At 40.7% G+C, this 20,985-nt stretch overlaps 1 protein-coding gene across 8 annotated transcripts in view; it reads left to right on the top strand.

Annotated features, from left to right (window-relative positions):
* The first annotated feature begins 489 nt into the window (after nt 1-489).
* Nucleotides 490-20,985, top strand: part of nek1 (NIMA-related kinase 1) — a 121,100-nt gene continuing 100,604 nt past the window's right edge. For 7 of the 8 annotated variants that reach the window (XM_067982467.1, XM_067982466.1, XM_067982465.1 and 4 more), the window contains exons 1-10: nt 490-553; nt 2,754-2,902; nt 3,007-3,103; nt 4,434-4,531; nt 6,180-6,263; nt 8,111-8,178; nt 9,439-9,525; nt 9,655-9,709; nt 13,827-14,027; nt 19,100-19,169. In XM_067982467.1, the coding sequence (XP_067838568.1) occupies nt 2,786-2,902; nt 3,007-3,103; nt 4,434-4,531; nt 6,180-6,263; nt 8,111-8,178; nt 9,439-9,525; nt 9,655-9,709; nt 13,827-14,027; nt 19,100-19,169 (877 nt within the window). In that variant the 5' untranslated portion in view covers nt 490-553; nt 2,754-2,785. Of the gene's footprint in view, nt 554-2,213; nt 2,392-2,753; nt 2,903-3,006; nt 3,104-4,433; nt 4,532-6,179; nt 6,264-8,110; nt 8,179-9,438; nt 9,526-9,654; nt 9,710-13,826; nt 14,028-19,099; nt 19,170-20,985 lie in introns of those variants that run through there. The other variant, XM_067982461.1, reaches the window with a different exon arrangement.

The raw sequence follows: 20,985 nt of genomic DNA, 5'->3' as shown, positions 1-20,985 counted from the left end.
AAATTAATATTGGTGGCACTTTGTTCAGTTTATTGGTGTTGATAACACTGAGGCGAGCTTTCCGCGACCGGTGGGCACCGCAGGGGCTGGAGTGCATCCTGGACAAGAATAATAACATTTTGATTTTTTTTTTTGTAAACAATTTTACAACACCAAGTTTTTTTTGGGGGGGATTTTTTTTTTGCACATAAACACACCCTAAAAAAAAATTTTTTTTAAAGAAAACAGTGAGGCGAGCCAGTGCTTTCTACCGGTTTCACTCGAAGGCACCACAGGCTGCGCTTGGCCCGTTGCTAGCAGGCGGTTGCCAGGGAGGAGAACAACCACCCAGGGCGGGGCGGGGAGGGGACAACCAAACTCGCTAACACACCCAACGGTGGTGGCGGGTGGGTGATTGACGGGCCCGCTGGCCAATCGGAACGCAGCGCCTGGTCCCCGCCCTCCCCCCCCCCCCCGCCCGCGGCCAATCGGAAGCTGCATCCGCTAGCAGGTCAGGTTGAGGCGAGTGGGTCGGCGCTGTGTGAGCGAGGGAATTATCAGCAGCAGCTCAATGGTGAGTGTGTGAGAGGAGAGGAGAGTGGGTTAGGCATGAGGGTTACAGATTGCTCAGGTCTCCCCCCCCCCCCCCCCCCCGCAACATCCTTGACAACCCCGAATTTGTTGTCAGTTTCTTTTAGAGCCTTTAAATATATACATATATAAACCAAATGCCACCTTGCTGGAGTCCTGTTACATTTGGTGATGGTGAAAGATAGGCCGCACCTAGCAAGCAGAGCATCGAAACCGAGCATAGCATTGCTCCTGTGTGTCTGTCTGTGTAATTTATTAATGCCTGTGCGTTGAGAGCGGATTTCAATTGTTTGAAATGCAGTGTATCCGATCCTGCACCAGTTTTCTTTTGTGTGTTTAATGCAATTTTTATGCCAAGAGATACTATTCTAGCTAAATACTTAAAATAGCTTTTTAAAAATTTCATTTTGCGGTGTGGGGTGGTGGTGTCGTTGGTGGGAGATAGTCTCTTCTCTTGGAGGTACTTGTGACTTTATTCGGTGTGCGTATTATATTTTTTTGGTTAGTGTCGAATTAAAAATTGTGGTAAACGGTGGCCCGAAGAGCTGGGCCGGTGCCTCTACAATCGGGCAAATACAGGGCTTATTCCATTATTAATGCCCTTACTCATACTTGAGGTGAGCGAGTCTCTCTTTATGGATTGAATAAGCTGACACAAAGCACTGAAAGAAAAACATAGATCAAGAAACCTAAAAAAAATTCAATTTGTTTCATTATCCTAGGGTGTTTATTTGGATTGATGGTAATTCTATATCTCTTGAGTGTGCTGATTAACTGTTTAAAATTGCCCATTATACATGAATAAGTATACACAAACTTTGTTCTGTGTTATTAAATAAGGCTACTTAAAATTGTATTTTGTGTCTGCTGGCTGATGTGCTTTTATTAAGGGTGGGAATTGTAAACAAAAAAGTCATCATAAGCTGATTAGTACATACATCTATATATTTGCAAATAATTAATAGAGTAATGTAGAACATGGGTTTTCAAATCCACAAGGTTGTCATCTGATTTCTGTCTGGTTACAGGTGACAACTGCATGTCTTGAGAATTGTGCTTGTTTTGTATTTTTCTACATTGTTGACTTAATGTGTTATTTGTGTTGTTGCATACTATAAACAGTTTCTGCACAGATATATTGTATTCCTTTGGGTTGCTGACACTGTCTTTTGGAAGGTAAAATGGAAGGTAATTTGCTGAAGGTCCCCAGGGATGTCTCAGTATTTGCAGGGGGAGTCCGTCACACAGAAAAGTGTGAAAAGCACTGGTGGAATGTAAAGCAAAACCAGGTACTTGACTAATTCTGTACTGATTATAAACTTTCAAGTCAAAACTATTGTGTTCGCATAAGATGACAGGCATCACATTGCTGTGAGAAATGTACTGTACAGCGGTAGATAGCGTCGTGACAGAGCTGTTTAAATACGCATTCTACTCTAGTAGGAACATATAATGAGCTAATTTTCAAATTGCATCAGTCATTTATTGTATTAATTCATGTTCAATGTGAAGATGGAACTTCACTCTGAAGGCCCAGTTGAACCTCTTCATTTTGGAATGAGCTCCAGTAATTTGTGTTTTGTCTGGTCGGTTCTCTGTTTGCTTGCTAGATCGGAGACACAACCGTGGGGAGGAGAGGGTCTCACTTTTCATCCTGTCACAGGAGCTATTTACTGCTATGCCAGCTTGAGCTACCATCTTGGTGTAAATCACAAAAGAGGCCTTCGCGCATCTGCTTGTCCTCTGAGCTGGAGGAATGGTCCTTTTAATGCTTTCCTGGAGAAGAAAAATGGGATTAAATGTAGAAGTAAACCAATTAAGGTGTGAACAGTTGCTTCTTGTGGCAAAAAATTAGATGTTCAGCTTTAGTTTGTGATTTAAATGTTGAGTTCTGGATCATTTTGATGGTGAAGTGAATTACATTTTCTGTCAGATGAACATCAACAAGAAGGTTTGTCCTCCCTCTCCACCTCTTCTCACCACCACCCCCCCCCCCGCCCGCCACCCCGCACGTCCATAAAGTTATAGTAAGGTAATTTTTGGGGTTGTGCATCAGGAGTAAGTTGCGGATCAATTTATAACTTGGCTACATATTTACTTAATGCAGCTGCCATAATTTTTTGGTTTAGTTATCAGGTTTGCGAATGGATTGCTGAAGGGAATGTTTTGCGATTTGTTCACAGCGCGAGCATGAGGATCTTTTACATCAAGCACTATGGATAAGTACGACAAGGTGAACAAAATTGGAGAAGGATCGTTTGGAAAAGCTATTCTTGTGAACTCAAAAGAAGATGGCAGACAGTATGTTATTAAAGAAATCAGTATCTCCAGGGTGAGTAAATCTTTTTGTGGTCTCCCTAGATGTAACTGAAGTATGACGTGCCAAAATGATACTCGTTTAAAGACTTTTCCTGTTTCCTTTTTTTTTGTTCTTAGATGTCTAATAAGGAGAGGGAAGAGTCGAGGAGAGAAGTTGCTGTGTTGGCAAATATGAAACATCCAAACATTGTACAGTACAAGGAATCATTTGAAGGTGAGAAATAAGCTTAAGCACATCGAGTGAGCCGAAGGCTGAACTATGGATTTAGGGCTCTGTGTGTTTTGGGTGGGAGGTGGAGGAGGCAGGAGCTGGAAGAATCTGAGTCTGTATTTCCGATCTAGATTTCTGTACTGTAACTTCAGATATTAGGAGCTGTGTACTTGCTCCAACTTGAATTGTTGAAATCATGGGGGTAATTCCCCAGTGAGGGAGACTCTGGTCTCTCACTGTATAACAACCTGGGAATGCCTGATGCTGATGTTGGATGCTCAAAATGGGAGGCTGTTCTATTTCTCAGTGCCCTTACCTTGAGCTCAAAAAGGTGGAACTGTATATATATTTTTTGAAATAATAGCATATTAAAGAGTAGTTTGTAGTTACAATAAAATTGTATTGTATATGTCACATCAGTACATAAATGACAGCCCTATTTTGTGGTGCTCTTTTTCAGTTAAATGAAAATTTTTATGACACTCGCATAAAATGGGACACAAAAACTTGCATGAAGGCTTGACTTTTACACCAGTTTCTGCAGTGCTGCAAAAGTCTTATGCTTGTGGAGTAATTGTTGTGCCTGCATTTCCAAAACTTGGTGAATGTTTCCCATGCTGTATAAAATTAGGCCATTAGACAATATACTTGATTGAATATTCTTTTGCTGCCCAAGTTGAATGTATGGACTATTTTGAATTTTGAATTTTGCTTTATGCTTCTGAGGCCCAATGTGAGAGAATGGGCAGGATTGAATGTGACTTTCTGGCATCAATAAAGGGAGAAACATAAGTCATTTTTGCTCTGTTGTGAAAATGTGAATGCTGATTGGAGGTGAGAATTTCTTCTTCCTGCCCTAACTTTTAAAGCATCTTTTTATGTTTTGGGTAGCTTTGCTTCATAATACCACTGTGGGAGCACCATCACCACAAGGGCTGCAGCAGTTCAAGGAGAGAAGGCTTACCACCGCCTTCTCAGAGCAAGTAGGGATGGGCAATTAATGAGGCCTTGCCAGCGTTGCCTGCATCCTCAGAACAAAACCAAAAAAAAACATGGCCCGTGGTTCTACGGAGATGGCTGCATAGCAAACTTACCATTTCTTTGCTGGAAGGAGAAAAGATTGGTGTGAGTGCATTCAGGGTCGTCACTAGTTATTGCAGGTTAAAATTAGGAAGTAGAATAAAGTAGATTAAATAAGATAGTATGAGTTCTTTTCTTACCATTGCTCATGGGCTTTTTATGAAACAGAAAAGCAAATATTGTAAATGGATGCCTGTGTATTGGCTCCTTAAAATTTAAGCCTTGATAAGTTGCATATATATTTATTTAACAGAAAGCGGCTGCCTTTACATAGTCATGGATTACTGTGAAGGTGGAGATCTTTTCAAACGGATTAATGCACAGAAAGGAATTTTATTTCGGGAGGACCAGGTAAAAAAAAACACTCGTTTTTCAAATAATGTTTAGTTATGTTCAATTGGCAATTATGTAACGCTTCTTAATCAAATTGCACTGTTAGGAATCTGTTCTGATGCTGTCTTTTCATCTGTGCATTATTGTTTTCATTAGGCACTTTTAGCTTATTGCTGCCAATAATTCATAAGAAAACTACACTTAAGCTAATAGGTTTAAATGTTCTGCAAGACTCTCATTCATCATCTCAAATTGCACCACTGCTTACTGCCAGTGACAGACCAGGATCCACCAGCACCTCGCCTTAGTGTTATGTACTCAAAATGCCCTCTCCAGACTCGACCCATGTTCGGCAGTTTTAAAAAATATATATAATTGTAATGCTGGTGTTTCTCATTGTTGATGTTGAGATGGTGGGACTGTGAAACTTTCATACTATTAGGTTTTACCAAAATTCCAGTGACAACAATGCTATATGAACTGTAATTTGTTACACTATGTCCAGATGATAAAGCTTCATAATTGTCGTCTTCTCGTTAATGTAATTCCTTTCATAAATAAGCTGATCTTTCCTTCTGTTTTTCTATACTTCGATTACTCCCAGCTGACTTCAGTCCTTCACCTTCAAATTTGTAACTTCCTCTGACTACTCCCAAATGAAAGGAGGCTGCAAAGATGGCAGCAGGTGTGGAGACTTGAGGAAAATGGGAAATGATAAACCAATAATGGACTGAAAGTTGAGAATAGGAAAATTTCATGGGTAGCCATAAGGAGCAGACCTGACAGTCAGCTGCCTTCCTTTAGAATAGACATGACGCCTATGCAATGAGTACAGGACAGTACTTGAATCATAGATAAGTATCTTTCACATTGGTCTGGGTTCCCCACTGAAGATGAGACAAGCCGGGTGAAATGTGCAGTTTGTTTTCCTACGACTAAGTTGCAAAGGGCCATGTTCAATATATAAGTGTAGGATTTGAGTCCCAAGGTTGTTTGACTCCCAACGTGGCAGAAAGCTGTCATGTGATGAGTCTAACTGGACTACTGTTAAACATTTTGACTGGTTGCCATGAGAAGTCCCTTGTGTGAATTTGTTTAATTTTGTTTCTGGTCAATCTCCTCTCTCGTATTCATGAATGAGTTGAGATTTTGTTGAGATATAGTTCCATGAGCACCAGGTGACTTCTTGTAACTTGCACAAATGTCCATCATTTATGCATTCTGGCCTGGAGTCTTGACAGGCCAGATGCTGTCCTCATCCAACGCAAGTGCATTTCTAGCAGGGGCCACTGGATAGTGATTAGGAACTGGAATCTGGCCAGTTTTCCCCTCTCTTGCTCCAGGATATTGAGGCCAATTATAGCGTCCTAGTCATCAAGGTCTGAATCAAAGATGTTTTATCCCTCGTTATCCTCCTTGATCTCTCAGCAGCATTCAACATGGCTCTTGCTATGGTGGTACATTACAAGATTTAGTTGAAACAGGTTGTTATGAGTAGGAAGGAATCAAGTTGTCATTCTTGAGTGGCAAGTTCTGCAACAATATATAAATAAACAATAGGTCGGCTTATTGTTATAATCTGTTGAGAGAGAATAAGTGACCTTGGTGTTGTCTGGCACAGTTTTTACTTGTAAAACAATATTGCTTTATAATCCTTTGTTGATAGATACTGGATTGGTTTGTGCAAATCTGCTTGGCTCTGAAACATGTACATGATCGAAAGATTCTCCACAGGGATATAAAGTCACAGGTAAGCTTGTTTATTAATTGAGTTAAGGAACTATTTCCAGAAATGTGACTGATAACTCGCTATATTTTGTACTCTAAATAGATTGTGTATTTTTATTACTGTATTGGGAGGAGGAAATTCCAGCTGCACCTGCTGTTGCATAAATCTGGGAAGCCACCTTGAGTATGTCATGGTCCTCTAATGTAATTGGATTAAAGCTCTTTATTCAATTTAGAATATTTTTTGAACATACATCGATACTAAAAAGAATCCAGTTTCAACTTTTACAAAGAACTTTGAATTTATGTACAAATTTATACTTATGCACTGTTCTTTGAACTGCATGTTCTCTGTCTTATCCATGGGAGGTTACTTAAGTTGTCCTCCAATTGAGGTGTACTTGAACTCCAGTATTCATGGCCTCTGTTAGTTTCTTGGTTTGGCCCACCTATGTGCCCTACCCCTGTACCCTACCTTCGTTCTCGGCACAAAATTGAAGAAAATAGTGAAAGGATGAAGATGGGAAAAGAAAGAAAGAACTTGGATTTAAATAGTGACTTTCATGTTCTCAGGATGCCCCAAAATACTTCACAGCCAATAAATTACTTTCTAAGCATAATTGCCAATGTTACATAGGCAAACACTACCTAATTTGTGCATAGCAAGGTACCACAAACAGCAATGAGATAAATGACCAGGTAATTTGTTTTGGTTGTATTGGTTGAGGGATAAATGTTGGCCAGGACACTGGGAGAATGCCTCTGGACTGCCTTAAATAATGCCACGGGATCTTTTATGCCCACCTAAGCAGGCAAGGTCTTGGTTTAACATCTCATCTGAGAGACATCACCTCCAATAGTGCTGTACTCCCTCAGTACCGTACTCAGTTATCAGCACAGATTCTGTACTCAAGTCTTCATGCCAGACTTGAACCCAGGACCTTCTGACTCCGAGGCAAGAGTGCTACTACATCAAAGAAAGAAAAGCAATGAATGAATCCAGTTTTGTGTTTGCTCAACATGTGATGTAGGTGCTCTGAATGCTTGATGCAACACTGGATACCCCATTCATGGTTTGGTGCTAAGTGTACACTTATAGGTTAAAACAATCTATAATGTTTTTTTTCCCCAACCTCAAAGGGACTGTCCACTCTACCTCCTGGAGGCATTTATGCCAGTGTTTGGGAAGAGTTAACTTCTAGTTATTGCCAAAATCACTTCATAAAATATTTACGAATGATATTTTATTTCTCTGAATCTCTGTGAAGGATGCTGCACCCTACAAAGTTTACGTAACTCTGCTGGGATATGTGGCTATGACCCATTTTTGTAATTGTTAAAGTTATTAGCTTTGGATAATTTTCTCTTGTCCTGATGGTTGTTCTCCTGAAACCGTGGGGGTAATTTTCAACGCTTGCCGCTCGGGCAGTAACCTGGCGGAGCACAGCGCCCGCCTGTTGTGGAACCTGCCCGATTTCCATACCATTGAAATCACTAAAATGAAAATCGGGCGGGTTCTATAAAGGGCAGCTCTGCCAGGCTACTGCCGGGGTTATGGAGTTGAAAATGACTCCCAGTATCTCTAGAATCAGATATTTAAGTGCAAAAGTGAAGGCAGCTTTAAAGTAGGAGAATGCGTGATGAGTCTTGATCGGGGATGTAGGGCGGAGGTAGTGCATGTGGCATAGCATGTTTGGAGCTTAGAAACAAAAGTAAGAACTTCACTAATCATAAATCTGCATGGTTTCTAATGAAAATAATTCTAATTTCATGCACCTTCTTACCTCCAAATGTTTGCTAGAAAATATAAGATAAAGCATGTTTAGACTAATAACTGACGCTCTAACGCTTGTCTCATTTCTAACCCAGAATATCTTTCTAACCAAAGATGGGACAGTTCAGCTGGGAGATTTTGGAATCGCTAGAGTACTTAACAGGTAGAGTTCGAACCTCTTGAATAGAAATTTAATTCCACATGTATTGCCTCTATTGGTCTTTGCAGTTTTTTTTGAAAGAGTGCGAAATTGCCTCTTCCTATGTCAAAAACAAGCAAAGAAAGGTCAAATTTCTGTTTAATTTAAATGGGCATTACTTGAAATGTGCTACATTTACTTACATGATTCAATTGATAATGAGCTACTGTCAACAAGCACCTTATCACATGCTTCACTTAACAAAGAATTAACGTATAAAGTGCAGTGATTTGTTATGTGGGCAGATATAGCACCCGTTTTTTATGTCGGCTGTGGCAGCCGTTTTGCACATAGCAAGATCCCAAAAGTAACAATGAGTGAAAGGCCAGTTAATGTGATTTTGGTTGAAGGAGGAATGTTGGCCAGGAACAGAACTCCTTGTTTTTCTTAGAATAGTGCTGTAGAACCTATAGAGTCCACCTGAACCATTGGATAGGCAAACCATTGGAGGTTTAATGTCTTTGTCCAAAGATGGTACATCCAACCACGCAGCATTGCCGAGTCAGCCTATGTGCTGTGGTATAGTTGCTAATTGAATGCCAAATGGAAAAATTAATTTTCCGAAGAGATTTTGTTTACATTTTTAAATATAAACAATTTTAAGAACATAAGAAGCCCAGGATGAGGGAAGGTCGTTTGGCCCATCCAACTTTCCTATCGTACCATTCAACTGAGTTCCGAAGGCCTCTATTGTCTTTGACTCTACCTGGTAGCTATTCCAAATGTTTATTACCCCTTCGGTGAAGATATCTGCTCCAAATTTACTTGTAACTAAATACATTTCTACCTTGTCCTACTGCCCTATCTTATTTCCAAGCGATATTCGAGCTTCATCTTAACAATACAGTTTAGAGCAATTGAAAGGAATGCTTTTTGCAGCTGAAGAAACGTTGTAGGGCCAGAGTTTGTGTGTTTTGGAAAAAATGTTGTGTGAGAACATCCAAGTATGTGGCAGAAGCCAGAAAAATGATCTGAAAATCTGTGTTTAGCATTTATTGTTCGTTGATTAATGAAAGGCTGATGTATCAATTAAGGAAATTTTGTGGTAAAATTGTGCTGTGCAAAATTAGCATGTGTTAGATAAAATTGCTTTGTTTGCTATTGGAAATGTTTATCTGTTTATTTTTAAATGGGTTAATGCTTCTCCTAAAAGAGCAGAGAAAGGATAGTCATACAGTCATATGTACATTTATGACTATTAATTTTTGTTTATTTCCCTACTAGTACTATAGAGCTGGCACGGACCTGCATAGGTACGCCATACTACCTGTCCCCAGAAATATGCGAAAATAAGCCATACAACAATAAAAGGTACACCTAAACATTTAACCTGATTTGCCATTTACTAGGAAATAGGATAATGTAACAATAATTCTGTGTGTATTTGCTTTACTGGATATGAATAATTATTGACTGATGCTTTGTATTTCATGTGCTTAGTGATATTTGGGCTTTGGGCTGTGTCCTTTATGAGATGTGCACCCTCAAACATGCAGTAAGTAGTTTTCTTCTTATTTTTTAATCAATGTTCTGTGAAAATTTATGTTTTGCTGTTGTATTCTACTCTATTGTAATATTTTCAATTAATTAATTCATTTTGAAGCTGTTATTTTTTTTTAAAGTAGATTTGATTTACTTCAGACTTACTTTGCTATCACTGTTCAGCATATTTAGTGTTCAGAAGATCCTGTGGCTAGCTACTGGGTTGCACAGTGGGTTACCACTCCGTCTTTCTGTCTGCAGTACTGAGATTTGAACCCAGCCAATACTGAGGATGAAATTCTGTACTCATTCTCTGATGGTTTTTAGGTTTGTAAATGAAATGGGTTGGCTGGTTTTCAACCTTGATCTGAGTGAGTGCAAGTCAGCAGCACTAACCTGCTCATTGTGTAAATTAAACTGTCAGAGAGGCTACAGGGTTGACTGATGTGAGAAGTAGGCAACTTGAAAAGGCTAATCCTCAAATGTTCAAGCTAAGGCATGTTATCGTGCAAGAGTTGAAGGTGCTTTACTGTGTATCTGACTGGGAGTGCTTGCTATCGATACTTTTCAAAAGAGAGAACTTGTTCGTTTCCCAGCAACAATGACATCCCTCACCTTGATGAGACATAATTTTAGTAAAAAAAACCTTGTGACCATATTTGTCAAAAACTTCAATTGTAGTTAGGCTACATAAGTCACAGTGAGAAACTCACTGGAGAATCTATATTGTATCTTGAGGGGAGAGGCCTCCACTGTGTGTCCAAGACTGTTTTCTAGATCAGTATGTTGTTGGTACAACAAGGAAGGAGGCAGTGCTGAGTCTAGTGGTAAGTGAAGTGGGACCTTGGGGTAATATAGGGAAACATCTAGGAAATCTTCCACTTGTGGGAGAGTCCAAAGCTAGGGGCCATAAATATAAGAGAGTCACCAATAAATCCAATAAGGAACTCAGGAGAAACCCAGAGAGTGATGAGAATGTGGAACTCGCTGCCACAAGGAGTAGTTGAGGCGAAAAGCATAGATGCATCTAAGGAGAAGCTTGATAAACACATGAGGGAGAAAGGAATAGAAGGATATGGTTCGGGTGAGATCAAGTAAGGTGGAAGGAGGCTCATGTGGAGTATAAACACCGGCATAGATCAGTTGGGTCGAATGGCCTGTTTCTGTGCTGTACATTCTGTCAAATGGCAACCATAACATAATTAGGTTAGATATAAAAACTAAAGAGGAGAGAGAGAAGTCAAAGATAAATATACTTAACTGAATTACAAAGAGATAAAAAGGGAACGCTCGGGTAAATTGGTTAGAAAAATCAGCAGACAAGAAAGTGGATAAATAATGGGCAACTTTCAAACAAGATGATTAGGGTGCAAATTACACATTTCCACAAGTGAAGGTGACACGGAAAAAGCTGGAGCTCCTTGGAATAGAGAAATAAAAATTTTTTTAAGAAGAGGCCTACGGCAAATCTAGGACTAATGCTGCAGAATATTAAACACAGTATTGAAAATATAGAGGGGAAACAAAAAAAGATTAAAAAGACTAAGAGACAATATGAAGAAAGGCTGGGCGAGAAATAGTAAAGAATTTTATGAACACATAAAAGAATAGTTAGAGGACAGGGCTGATTAGAGATGAAACTGGGGCTCTTTTCATTAAATCAAAGAAGGATAAGACATCAGATGGAAATGTTCAAAATTATGTGGGGAATTTGATGAGGTAAATGGGAGAAAAATTCTTTTTGTTGGTTGGCGAGTCAGTAACTGACGTGCCTAAACTTAAGGTCATCACTTTTTAAAACAGAATAAGAGGGAGAGATTAAGACATTTTTTTCTACACGTAATTGTTAGGCCATGGAATGCCCTACCAGAAAGAATAGATTACAATTCACCGTCCATGTATAATGCATTCCCCATTTTGGTTTTAGCTTTGGAACTTTTAATATAAAATATTTAGCAATGGTACCTCGAAAGCTACAGTGCAGAAGTACAGCTACTAGTTGAGTATATTGAGCTATATGGCAATACTGCTGAGCCACTGAGCATTTGTTCTGAGTGTTTCAGCATTGTCAGTTGCAGTTTTAATGGATTAGTTCATTATTCCATGAAGTAGCTTAAACTTGATTCTTGAATCTTTAGGGCATGGTTTTCATTTTAATTTTCTCATGTAATAAGTACCCTCCACTTCGGGACACTTTCATTGAGGGGAAAATGAATTAAGATTCATTGCATGTGCAAGTGGTTTGGAGTCGCAAAAAATTGCTGAAAATCACATGGTAATGCTGTGGGTTCTTTTCTTGCCATCCCAGTCAGTTTCTCCTTCATTAACATCTAAATTTTTATCACCAGTGTGTTTTGAATTGCTGGTGGTTTGCCCCTTGTCAATCTGTGTAAGAGTGAATGAAGTTTCCAGTTGGTTACTGCAGCAGCTGCTCTTGTCATCGGCAAATGTGCAGCTTATCGACTTTTAAAAAAAATTAAAGTTTGAATTCAAATGTCAATGAGCTGAGCGGGAATTCAACTAGGGATGTCTTTCACTCTTAAGCAAGTTGAAGGAAGCAGAACACTGTCTCATTAATTTTAGATAGTAACTTGTTTTAAAGTGTTGGTGAGTGGAGAAATTGACTAGCAAAAGTAGGGTGGAAGTTGTAGAACCAGATATGTTTACAGCACAGACGGAGGCTGTTTGGCCCATCGTTTCTGTGTCAGCTCTTTATTGGACCAAGCCAAAACTAATTCCACTGCCCCACTTTTGTCGAAACTCAATATTTCTTATTCTATACAATGCATTAACACCCAAACAAAAGTAGAACAAGAGAATTTGTTATTTTACTTGTACAAGTGGAAGAGCACCTCAAGACAATGGTTGAGGATACATCTTCGTTGAGCTCAAGAAACAGCTCACGTTTATACAGCTCAGTAACAACGCCCACCTGTCACAGAATATGGGCGTACACGTACATTCTTTATTGGCTCAGGTAGTTGGTCAATCAAGTAGTGAGCCTGCCCCCCCCCCCCCCCCCCCCCCGAACGTCCATAGCCCTTTATTACTTTGGAACGTAGGCCTGAGCATTCCCATCCTCCCCACATTTCTGTCCTGGTTATGAGTAGGGCTGAAGTCAGTCTCAAGGCCACATGACCTTTCAAGAAACTGTATTCTCATTATATTTTTGTAGTCAGCAATACCCTTATCTGCTAGGGGGGCCAGACGGTACTAAGCACCTGCTCAGCTAACTTAATTATCAACGTACCAAGGCTTAAACGTAATTACACAATTGTGCTTCTCTGTGTGCTGCAGCTAACCTATTATGTGAGTTAATATGGTCAAGTATCCCTTCATGCATTTCTACATTCGTGAGTTAGGTGTATTGGAGAGAGTTAATATGGTCAAGTATCCCTTTATGCATTTCCACACTTTCTCCCCTTGGCTCTGTATCTTCCTCTATTTCAAATATTGGTCCACTTTTTCTTTAAACGATGCAATGGTTACTTCAGCTGCTCCTGTGGCAAAGCATTTCATGCTCCCACAACCCCTGAGTAAAGAAATTTCTCCTCTTCACTCTCTTAGCGGCAATTTTAAATTGATGACTCCTCAAAATGGACTCCCCAACTAGAGGAAATAGTCTTTCCTTATTGACTCTATCAAGAGCCTTCATCGTTTTAAAAAACCTCTATCAAATCCCCTCTTAGCCCTTTCTGCTCTAGTGGAAATATAGTCAGTATCTCAAGTCTTTCCTTATAGCTATAGTTTCTCATTCCTGGTATCATCCAGGAGAACCTATGCTGTATAATCTCTATGGTTAGAATGTTCTGCTGTGGCAAATCACTTGCCTCAGCTATTGCTCACTTCTGTATCCTCATGTATAATATTTTAGCATCTCTAGCCTAAAAACTGCAGTCAAGAACGGTCTTCTATTTACTTGGTATTTTTGTTCATGTTATCTTTACGTTGGCCTATTCGAACTGCTTTGAGTGGGTTTTGAAAATCATGCCACTTTTTTTTCTCGATTTATCCATTAAGAGTTTTTCTTTCCTTTACTTAATGCAGATTAAATTAGACTGGTTCTATATAAATGCAATACCTGCTTGTTGTGTAGTTCCTTATTCACCATCGTTTTTTTTTTGATGCAGTTCGAAGCTGGCAACATGAAAAACTTGGTGCTAAAGATCATCCGTGGATCTTATCCACCCGTATCTGTTCATTATTCCTATGATCTGCGCCACTTAATGTCGCAGTTGTTTAAAAGAAATCCAAGAGACAGACCATCAGTAAGCTCGCTACTGCAGAAGCCATTTCTGTCCAGAAGAATTGACAAGTTGCTTTCGCCTGATGTAAGTACCATTATGTTTTGCCAATTATTGTTTACAGTAAAATAATCTCCAATCAGGCCCCGTTCTGTAAAACTTTGTTTTGATTTAGAGTTGGCTTATAGTTGCAATGTGCTGTTACATTGCATGCGACATACATTTTACATTTTGATACCCATTATGTGTGGAAAAGTTTAACGTGGCACATGATCATGTCTTGGGGGCAATATATGCTACTGTTTCTTGTAATGTTTCCCTTGAGAGTAGAGGATGGTAGTTTGGAAGAGCATTTGTGTGTAAATTACATGTCTTTTTTTTGCCCTGTTCTTGTAGCTCTTTCACGGCTGGATTGCTTAGCAAGCATTTTTGTGCGTTAGTGTTTGTGCTTTGTTGGGGCTGTGGTTGGAATGGTTATCACAGAACTACTTTTAATTGTGAAATTGTCCAAGCTTCCAGGTTGGAAGTTGCATATCCAGTATGTAAATTTTTGATACTGTGCTCAATTTGCACTTGGAAAAGACATCCTTAGCAGCCTACCTGTCATGTACATGTCTGTCCATGATAGTATTGGTGGAAGTAACAACTGCACAGTGAGGACAATCTCTGTCATGTGGTGTGGGACAGACTAAGGACCGACCTAGCAGCCCAAAACTGGGCATCCATGAGACACCGTGGGCTATCAGCAGCAACAGAACTGTATACCACCACAACCTGTAACTACATGGCCTGGCAGATCTCTCACTCTTTGGTCACCATCGGGCCAGGAAACCAACCCTGGTTTAATGAGTGTAGAAGGGTGTGCTTGGAGCAGCACCAGGCATATTTAGGAAGAGATACCAATGCAATGGCACTACTACTTATGACTGTCTGGATGCTAAACACAAAAAGCAGCAGGATTTAGATAGAGAAAAAAGGTCCCACAATCAATGGATCAGAGTAAAGCTCTGTAACCATGCCACGTCCTGTTAAGGGTGCTGACGGACAACCGGGCAACTTAACGGGAGGAAACAGCTTCGTGAACATCCCCCATCCTTAATCTTGATGAAGCCCTACACGTGAGTGCAAATCTCCAGGCTGAAGTGTTTGCAACCGTCGTAAGCCAAAATTGCCGAGCGGACAGTCCTACGGAGCCTCCTCCCAAGGTTCTCGGCATCGGTGCTGCCAGTTTACAGTCAGTTTGGTTCACTCCACATATTATTAAAATGCGGCTGAATGCACTGCATATGGCAAAGGTCCTCATAAAATCCTGACTTTGGTGCTGAAGACCTGTGCATCGGAGCTAGCTGCTCCACGAGCCAAGGTTTTCAATTAAGCTACGACGCTGGCATCTACCTGACAATGTGGGAGATTGCCCAGCTATAACCTGACCAATTAGTGCCCTATCAGCCTCTTCCCAATCATCAGTAAAGCAACGGATGGGGGTCATCAATATTGCCATCGAGTGATACCAGCTCACTGGCATTCGGTTCAGGTTCTGCCAAACCGTTTTGTTCTACGCCTCCTCACAGCTTCAATTCAGACATGAACATGAGTTAAGTGCTAGAGAAATGGCGAGAATAGCTGTCCTTGACATCAAAGCAACATTTGACTGAGTATGAAGCCAAAGAACGGCTGGCAAATCTGTGGTCAAGAGGTTCGGAGAGAAAACCCCCCCTGTGGCTGGCATCACACCTGACACGAAGATGGTTGTGGTTATCAGAGGCCAGTCATTAGGAGATCACTGCAGGAGTCCCTCAAGGAAGCGTCCAAGGCCCAACCATTTTCAGCTGCTTCATGTGATCTTGGCTTCATCATAACGTTAAGAGGGGAGTTTTTTTCCTCACAATTCCAGCGTTCAATTCTATTCATAACGTTTCCGACACTAAAGCAACTCATGCCAGCCTACAGCAGGATCTGGATAACATCCATGCTTGATGTGACAATTGGCAGGTAATATTCGCACCACATATGTGCAAGGTAATGACTATCTTGAACAACCATCTCTCCTTGACCTTCAATACTACTACCATTGCTGTGTCTCATACCATCAATGTCCTGGGGATTATAATTGACCAGGAGCTTAACCAGACCAGCCATATCAACACTAAGTACAAGAGCAGGACAGAGGCCGGATACTCTGTGACGAGTGTCTCTCCTGACCTGTCAAAGCTTTGCCATCATCTGTGTTTCCTATATTACAACAGTGACTACGCTTCAAAAGTATTTCCTTGACTGTAAAGCGCTTTCAGATGTCCTGAGGTCATGAAAGGTGCTCTATAAATGCAAGTCTTTTTACAAGGCTGAAGTCTAGAGCATGATGGAATATTCACCACTTGCCTGGTTGGTTGCTGCCACAACTGCTCTCGAAGCTTGGTACCGCCCAGGCAAAGTAGTTTCCTGCCCCTGGACTCAATATTCGCCCCTTATTGTGGCTGCAGTACATATGATATACAGGATATACTGCAGCAACTCATCAAGGTTGCTGGCCACAGCACAGTCTGATCCTGTTCTCACCTGATGCCCACACACAGACATTTGCTAGCAGGTGTCATTGGATAAGATTTAGGGGCAGGAGCCCTGTTTTCAATTTTTTAACCCGTGAAGCTGGGACCAATGATTGTGTTCACTCTGTCATCGTGCCTGAGACCAGCTTACTCAGCACTGTTTGGGAATCAAATCTGAGTCATCCAGGTTTATATAGCTCAGCACTTTACCCAGTGGCACACTGGGGGCAGTAGAAAACAATGCTTTTTTTTAAATTTAATTAAAATCCAACATTCAAAATTCTGAATTTACACCTTCAAATAATATTGTGAAAAAGAGGGCTCTTTTATATGCTGTCATCCTTGGCTCAGTGGCAGCACTCCCGTCTCCGAGTCAGAAGGTTGTGCGTTCAAGCCCCACTTCAGAGACTCGAGCACGTAATCTAGGATGACATTTCATTGTCGTACTGAAGGAGTTCTGTACTGTCGGAGGTGCTTTCTTTTGATGAAACAGGCCCTGTCTGCCCCCTCAGGTGGCTGTAAAAAGATCCTATGGCATTATTCAAAGAAGTGCAGGGAGTTCTCCTGGTGTCCTGACCGACATTTATCCCTCAGTCAACACCACCAAATGCTTATCTGATCGTTTATCTCATTGCTGATTCTGAGACCTCATTGCATGCAAATTGGCTGCCATATTTCCCCACATTAAAATAGTGACTACACTTCAAAAGAACTTTATTGGTTGTGAAGCACTTTGGGACATCCTGAGGTTGTGAAAGGCTCCATATAAATGCAAGTTCTTTCTTTCTTCTTCTCATCAGTTGAATTAGATATATGAGGACCGTCAATGGATCAAAGTACTTTTTTTGGGCCTAGTTGTGCATTGTTGATACTCAAATAAAATGTAAGATTACAGTGAATAATGTGTACAGAGCACCAAACAACCTGAGATGGAACCTTGCCATTATTGAGATAGAGTATGCAGGGACTGGAGTGAGTGATGTTGCAACAATATTTAGTTTGGATACTCGCGCAACAGGGACGATTCTCTTTTGTGACGCACTGAATTTGTACGTACCAGATCTGATGCATATATTGAGTGAGTGCCAGGATCACCCCTCAGGTGGTAGGACATGGCAACACCTCTGTTGAGGTTTTATGCCTTGACATTGTCCAAATCTCCTGAAGTAGGCATAAGAATCAAGCACAGGCCTACAAAATTGGAGGCAACATTGACAAGTGCTGTCGGATGACGAGGACAACCCAATAATCTTTTGATGTTTGATACTTATTATATCTTGGATTCAAAAAGCGGCCTTGGGGGAGGTGGTTCTCTAACAGAGACCCGTAATCTTGGTGTGCAGCACTCCCCTATTTACTTTCTTGCTGTCAAACTCCGAGACCTGTGATTCCGACATCTAAAAAGGAGAGAATCCAGCTCTGTGCATTTTTAGTTTTACCTGGACACCTGATGGCAACTCCCAAGACATACACAAATATGGGTTTCCAATGGTGTTGGATCTCCAGAGGTCATGTGATTTGTATTAGATTACTTTTGACGGTAGGAGACTACATGCTTGCGATAGGTATTCCACTAATTTAACTCTGTCTCTAGATATTGTGCTGACTGAAGGTAAACATGTGACAACCTGCCATTCAGTGGAGATGCAAAACACTGTGGATCAGAAGTCTAATGGACTGTGCATTACGATGTAATATATGGAGTTTTAGAAGAGGTACCCAGAATCCTGGTTGGGAAAGTTTCTAGATGTATTCTTACCTTTCTCTTTAATCCCCTGTGTCAACTAAGGGGTAAATGAACAAGTGAGCATTTCTTATTCCATTTGGCACAAAGGCAGGAATGGTACTCTTACCACATTTTATATTACTGCTTACAGTGATGTTGAAATCCTATCTAGATGAGGATTTCTGTCATGTAAAGGGTCTTTATTACTGGCATAAACTGAATAAAAGCGCCTGGCCTGATTGATTTTGTGTCCTGTGGAAGTAAAATGTAGGGTAAATATCACAAAAAAATGATTCACTGGATAAATTATGTTAGCAGCTGGCAAGGAAACATGCGGTGGGCTACTGTGAAGTATGTTGTGTGAAAGAACATTGGTAAGACAGGACTGCGGAATAAACCTTGCTTGTTTGCCAGGCATTTGAATACAAGAACTGAGTTATCCCAACCCAACCCAGGGCAGAGCGAGACCCCTCACTTTTGTCCCTTCCCATACCCCTTACCCCAATTCCACTGATGTGACATGAACCTGCTGATAAGGAAAGATTCTGATCCTGCCAACGAATGATTCTCCTGACCCCCGCCCCCGTAGGAAGAACTGTATAGGATGCTCAATGTACGTATCTACAAGTAGTGTGTCACCTGCGAAGCAGCACGTATCCTATAGTGATCTGAGAAAAGTGTGTACATTGTTAATGTAACTCGATAATTAATAAATTCAAATTTAGGGAAAAATACCAGTAAGTTGGAAGGAATGTTGAAGTGATGCAGCATTAGAATCTCTTTAAGGTAGAGGGATATGTTGCTTGAAATACTTATGGTATGTGAAGAGTAACAATTTGAAGAATGGTAATTCATCATCTGCCCTTTTCTGCTACCTACATTTCTAGAACGTTGTTGAAGAATTTGGTCATACAGCTCTTCATCATGCTTCAAAGCCAGTTATTCCCAATGCAGCAGGTGAGAAACCTTTTATTTTTTTTAAAAATGGAAAACCTAATAGTAATACTTTGATCTTCTATTATCCTGCTAGCAGTTAAACTTGTGACTATCCTTTGCAGTTTTCAAAACGTACATAGTTACTTCCCCAAGGGTCAATGGGCAAACGTGCTGCCAAATGTGGTGCTGGACCATACAGATGATGAGGAGGTCGCAGGCGTAATCCCTCGTTAATAAGTTTAATGATCTCGTTGGTAAAAGGGGTGCTGCAATTGACCTCAGTGTCCCATGTATGGGAGACGTTAAAAATGAACCAGGATTCCTGCTCATAACAGCTATGCGGCTGTTTTGCTGGAAAGTGCATGAATATGGACAGCGTCAGGGCCAAATGTGGGGGGTAGGGGATGACCACAAGACGGAATCGCTTGCTGAAATTCACTGTCCAGTGGGCTCACACATGGAAGATGACCACTTGTGTTTGGTATCGTAGGACGGTGATGCTCATGGAACTGAACGCACATGTACGGGCGTCTCGTTGCCTCCTGGGGGAAGGGTGTGCTGGAAGCAGAGCTTAGTTACACCTCGAACGGGAAAACTTGTGTATTCTGCGTTTTTAAAATTCACCAGTTTGTCATAGCTGAAACATAAAGTACTTCAATAAGAACAGAAAATGCTGGAAATAAACAGAGTTAATGTTTCAGGTCGATGACCATTTCTCAGAACAGTCGAAAGAAGGGTCATCGACCTGAAACGTTAACTCTCTGTTTCTTTCTCCACAGATGCTGCCTGAGTTGCTCAATATTTTCCAGCATTTTCAGTTTTTATTTCAGATTTCCAGCACCTGCAATATTTTGCTTTTGATAAGGTAATTCAACTTTTTTGTCAGAGACTGCAGTCATTTTCAAAACTATCTGGAGGTACCTACTTTTTCATCAAGGTCATCTGGCCCATCTGGCTTCCCTCGTGATGTTGCCTTTATCCATTAGATAATTCTATCAGGATTACGTGATGTTTGGGTTAATTCCTTTTTAAATGGTATCTGAATTCGCAGTCCAAGGAAAATGGGCAATCTATGATCTCTGTCCTGAGCCACCGCATTTAGGAAGGAAGTTGGCATTTCAATCTGTAGCAATCTTAATTGCCTGATCATGGAGAAGAATCCTTTTGATCTTGAGAGGAAGCTGTCTTCATTTGCTGGGCGACAGTGTGGAACCCAGCTGCCTGCCAACTGCAAGCAGGCGCCTTTGATCTGCAGGTTAGCTTGGATTGCCAGACCTTTGTCCAAGGGGCTATGCAGATTAAACATGGTCAAAACATTCATTAGTTTTGCAAGACCTGAACGAATGGTTGCTCATCAAGTAATTCTACACACTGAACGCTCCATTGAGCCTTCAAACTGGGCTGACCGAGGCCCATTGATTTGGGAATATATACGGCAGCCTTCCCTGTAATTTTTTTTTTAGTTCAGTTTCACTTGTGTTTAAAATAGACAGCTGAACTGTGCAGTAACTAAGAATATTCCATCACTGACGTACAGACATTACATCAAGAAACCTTCGAAAGTCTGTGCCTTTCAAAAGTATTGCAGCTTATTGGACCATACAAAGTATGTTCTGAATAAGATATGTAAGCTCTTGGGGACTGATTCCTTGTTGTTTTATAAATATATGGACTAGCAGTGGTTTTTATGCAGTTATCTTGCTAATATAAATTTAAGTTTTAGCCTTAACTTGATGGTCTGTTAGTTTGCTGTTTACTGCCTTTCAGATAGAAAGGAGAGTGTGCTGGAAAGTCCACATGGTCTCTATTGCATAATGCCATGGCAAAAGCGTACTTG

Source organism: Heptranchias perlo, chromosome 4 (assembly GCF_035084215.1).
Source record: "Heptranchias perlo isolate sHepPer1 chromosome 4, sHepPer1.hap1, whole genome shotgun sequence".
Classification (NCBI taxonomy): Eukaryota; Metazoa; Chordata; class Chondrichthyes; order Hexanchiformes; family Hexanchidae; genus Heptranchias; species Heptranchias perlo.
Note: the sequence above shows the minus strand (reverse complement) of the source record. Positions and strands in the feature narration are given on the sequence as shown.